The sequence below is a fragment of the Cololabis saira genome, chromosome 18 (assembly GCF_033807715.1).
Source record: "Cololabis saira isolate AMF1-May2022 chromosome 18, fColSai1.1, whole genome shotgun sequence".
Classification (NCBI taxonomy): Eukaryota; Metazoa; Chordata; class Actinopteri; order Beloniformes; family Belonidae; genus Cololabis; species Cololabis saira.
In genome coordinates, this window is record NC_084604.1 from 34,003,062 (window position 1) to 34,008,016 (window position 4,955).

At 34.7% G+C, this 4,955-nt stretch overlaps 1 protein-coding gene across 1 annotated transcript in view; it reads left to right on the forward strand.

The window, feature by feature from the left end:
• The first annotated feature begins 1,011 nt into the window (after positions 1-1,011).
• The window catches only part of LOC133464810 (PH-interacting protein-like), a 62,545-nt gene continuing 58,601 nt past the window's right edge, over positions 1,012-4,955 (forward strand). The window contains 3 exon segments of the mRNA XM_061746998.1: positions 1,012-1,038; positions 3,612-3,641; positions 3,643-3,834. Of these exon segments, the coding sequence (XP_061602982.1) occupies positions 1,012-1,038; positions 3,612-3,641; positions 3,643-3,834 (249 nt within the window).

The following is a 4,955-nucleotide window of genomic DNA, read 5'->3' on the forward strand; positions in this document are numbered from 1 at the left end:
CTAAAATGGTTTAACAGAGAATTATTATTGTCTGCCCTGCTTTTTTCAGATTCACTTTCTAATCAACAGAAGACATTCTTATATCTTTAATTACATTATTTATATATATATGTATATATGTATATTTTATATATATATATATATATATATATATATATATATATATATATATATATATATATATATATATATATATATATATATATATATATATATATATATATATATATGGGTCAATGACGAATAAGGATTTTCAACAGGTCAATTTTTTGAGTTTCTTGTCAAGATGAATTGGCACTAGCCTTAAAAAAGGTCATGTGGTGCAAACATGATTCATATTAAAATAAATTAATTTCCTTAACATCTTGACATCTTTTTTTTTTTACAAGTTTTCAGTATTATACAAAAATGGTTGTTTTTTAATGGTCGCGCCACATGATATTTCATAAAATGGACATAATCAGTCAAACTTTGTTTGTATATTATGATGGAAATATAAATACAAATGTGTTACAATCTTACACACTACAAGACATTTCAGAAATCATGCCAGATAGAAGAAGATTGATTTAAAAACATTTAGAGTGATTCCAAAACAAGTTTTCAAAACCAGAGTCATGGTCGGACGGTCGCACCACATGACATTTTTGACGCTTAAAACGACAACAAAATCCCAAATTACTAGTATTTTTTGTAAAATTCAAGTGAGTCCATATGTGGGACAGGAAGTTCATATATATGGTATTTTATTATCCATTTAAACCTTTTTTGAATTGAAAAAAAATCTGTTTTTCAGAAAATATAGACGTCACGTCATTGACCCATATATATATATATATATATATATATATATATATATATATATATATATATATATATATATATATATCATTGTAATGATGAGCCCTGATATACATTTTTTCTTTTTTTTTTTGAGAGACAGGGATTAAATCAATGCACAGATGGATCTGAGACCCTGTCGAGTCACAAAACATTTTAACCCCCTCCAACATGCTGGATCACAGCCAGGATTTCTCAGTGGGAACCCAAAGGCGGGATTCATGTCTGCATTCAGTTTTTCATCACGCTCTTTCAGCGCAGACTAAAGAATGTTGTACAAGCTGGCTCCAGGCTGCCAAATTTTCGAGATGCCGGATATGATTTCATTAATTTTTCCTCCTTTTTTTTTCCTGCATTTCTTTTATGTTCTTTGGCTTTCATGGCTGAGTAATGCTCAGAAAGTTTCCCCTCTAATGCTGCCCTATTGCTCTGAATGCCAGAGCGTTTTTTTGTCAAAATGAAACTTCCTCTGGCGTCTTAAGCCTCATAGCCAATGTTTTTTTTTTTTTTTGTATTTCACAGCCTTGTTGTCTTGACATTGCGCTGTTCTCTCGGGTTCAGCTCTGGTTTCTGTCATCTGGAGAGGAGAACATCTCGAAAGCGTGCAGGACAACCTCTCTCACAACCGTGTGAATAATCTGGGTTGTCAGGCAGTTGTGTTATATTCTTTTAGAGTTTATGTGAAAATGTTGACCTAGACCAGGGCCGCATGCGGCCCGAGAGAGGCTTTCATGCGGCCCGCGAGAAGTTTCCAACGCAAAAAAAACGAAATGTTAATTTACTAAAAAGGAAGGCATAAATAATTGCCATGAATCGCAGCATATCCGATAATATATTTCTTCTACAAATCCATCGTTATTCCACAAAGAGAGCAGTTTGACATTTTTTTAGTTTTCTAGAATGCATTTGCCGATTTTATTTCTTTGTAGACGGTCGTTTATTTTTATTAACTGACTACTATTATATATTTTCGCAGGAAAAATATCACTGCTAAAAAAGATGATAGAAGATATTTATTCAGAGAATTTCAGTTTTGAATACGAGGATAGTGACAAAGTAAAACAGTTAAAAAAGAAGTGCTGACTTTTTCGGCACACTGGCGTAGATATCCGCGCCAATTTTTAAAAATAAATATACTTAATTGTACGGGAAAAATCTTTAAATCACAAAGAAACACTCTCGGATGTAATAAGAAAGATTTAGCTTTTAATTAAATTTCCTATAAAAAAGCAAAATATAAAAAAAACATACTTGTTTCTGTTTAGCTTTTAAAATGATATTAAAAGTATCTTACATAATTTGAAAAAAAACGAGAAATTTCAAGAAAAGATCCTGAAGAAATATATTTTACATATTTAGAGTGTAAAAAGTGCATATTTCCTTTAAAATTAACTAAACTGATATTGGATTAGATAACAATAGTAAAAAAAAGAATTAGAGAAAAAATCTTCAGCACCGTTTTTGTTATTTTGAGCGTGCGGCCCGTGAGAAAAAAAATCTGTTTCAATAGTTTGACAGGCTTACAGGAATTGGGCCTTATGACTTTATCCCCTTTGTGTAATTTGAACTAAAACTGCAAACATTAATCAGTATTACGTGTGCTCATTTTCCTTTCCCATTTTTGGGAAGTAGGCGTCCTTACAGGAGTTTATACTAGATCCAAAGAGCAGTCTTACTGTTAATTTGGCACGGATGGTTGTATTTGTTGTCCAATTAAGAAAAAACAAACACTTTTTTTTCACATCACTTGGAGTATTATGCAGTTTAATGACAATAATCCTCTTAGTTGCGGGCCTGTAAATGCGTCGTCACTCAGTGCTTTAGATTATTGCTGGTCACTTGTTAGTCGCCAGTCTGTTTTTCTATTTTCCTGCCTGTTTGACTGTGGTTTTACCCAGTGGCGTCAATTCAGTGGAAGCTAAGGTATGGCAAGGTTACGAGTCACAGAACTTAACTAGAGTATCAATCAACACGTCCATCAAATACTCATCACAGAAGTCTGATATGTAGCTTATCTGTGTGGTCAAGAAAATCTTTTTCAAATGCAGTCTCGCTCACTGCAAAAACTCAAAATCGTATTATATTTGTCTTATTTCTAGTTAAAATGTCTCATTTTTAGTCAAAAAAAACCGTCATTACACTTAATACAAGAGTCATCACCAGAAAAATAACTTGTTATTTGACCATTTTCATCTGTTTCAAGTAAATTTTCACTTGGAATAAGTAGAAAAATCTGCCAGTCGGACAAGATTTATCTTCTCATTACAAGCAAAAAAATCTTGTTCCACTGGCAGATTTTTCCACTTATTTTAAGTGAAAATCTACTTGAAACAGGTGAATTGTTGTTCTTGAGTCTTGACTTAAATGTAATGAGATTTTTTTTGACTAAAAGACATTTTAACTAGAAATAAGACAAATATTCTTGTTAAGATTTTCAGTTTTTACAGTGTATAATAACTAGTGAAATCGATCATGTTGTTCTGATTTGCATTTGTAGTTATTCTATATGTATTAAGTAATAGAATAATCAATACAAATAGACACAGAGTAATTCCATAAATGTATTTAAAAAACAAACATTTACATTTTCCCTTGAAGCCGAGGTGTGTGGCGGCTGCCGTACCTTCATACCCAATGTACGCCCCTGGTTTTACCCGTCTGTTGCTAGAACAGCAGCACCTCCAGATATTATCAGCTCTGTTTCTTAATTCCTACTCCACCCCACTTCTGAAATGGTCTCAGTTTTATCTCATGTTGTTTTTGTGACGCAGGGTTCAGATGACTGTCTGGTGAAGATCTGGGGGGACGGATGACGGACGTTTGCTGGCGACCCTGCGCGGCCACGCCGCCGAGATCTCGGACATGGCCGTGAGCTACGAGAACACCATGATCGCCGCCGGGTCCTGTGACAAGACCATCAGAGTGTGGTGCCTGCAAACCTGCGCCCCGCTGGCCGTCCTCGAAGGACACGCAGCCTCCATAACCTCACTACAGGTACAGAGAGCGTCCACGTGTTTCTCTGCGTGTTTAAGGACCCCAGGAAGCTGATTTTATCATTTTTCTTATCTTTTTCATCATGCTGTTCTCTTTGGTACCTTGCAGGAACTAAAATAGCAGCTTAACTTATATTTTGTTGGTATTTCTTTTTGTTTTTTTGCCAGATTTGGTATATTCCGTGTTACGGAAGAGTATTAGGGCCATGCAGGAGAAAAAATATTTGAGTGGGGAAGATTTTTTTTTTATTGTGCACTTTGAGAAAAAAGTTGAAATGTCGAGAAAAAAGTCGAAATATCCAGATTAATGTTAAAATACAGTTTCGAGAAAGAAGTCGAAATGTCGAGATTAATGTTGAAGTACAATTTCGAGAAAAAAGTCGAAATTTCGCCTTTTTCTCAAAATTTCAACTTTATTCACAAAATTTTACTTTTTTCCCAACATTCCGACTTTTTCCTCGAGATTTCGACTTTTTTCTCGAAGTGCATAATGAAAAAAAATCTTCCTCCTCTCCAATATTAATTACATTTTTCTCCTGCCTGGCCCTAATACTCTTCCGTACCCTGTACAAGCATGTGAAAAAGAAAAAAAACATCCTCTATTTTATGATTTTACATATATATCGGAGCATAAAAAAAGCATAATTTAGTCCTAAGGAGATGTTAAAATTAGGTAAATAAAGCCTTTTTTTGACAACTTTACAAAAACTTAGAGAAAAGATGTAGAAGCAATGTGTTTAAAAAAAAAAAAAAAAGAACTAAAGAAAATGAAGTCTAGCACTATAGTGATCCACACCCATGCACTTTTTGGACAGCGGCGGACATCTGAAAGCGTAACCTGTGAGGGCGTGTAGAAACACTTGTCCCTATATCAACAGGATTCATACGCCGTCAGACGGGTGTTTTCAAAACGAGGGTTTTCAAAAATCGGGATGAGCGTTTTTTTGGCTGAGGTTTGCTTCTTGCAAAGCCTGGTTTGTCATTTTCGTGTCCACTTGTTCAAACGATGGACCATCATCCTTTGTGGTTCATCGCTGGTTTATGGCGTCCGAGGCTCCGAGGCTGATTCGCTCGCGTCTCTTCTCGTCTCCCCAGTTACTCGTCTTGCAAATACAGATCCTA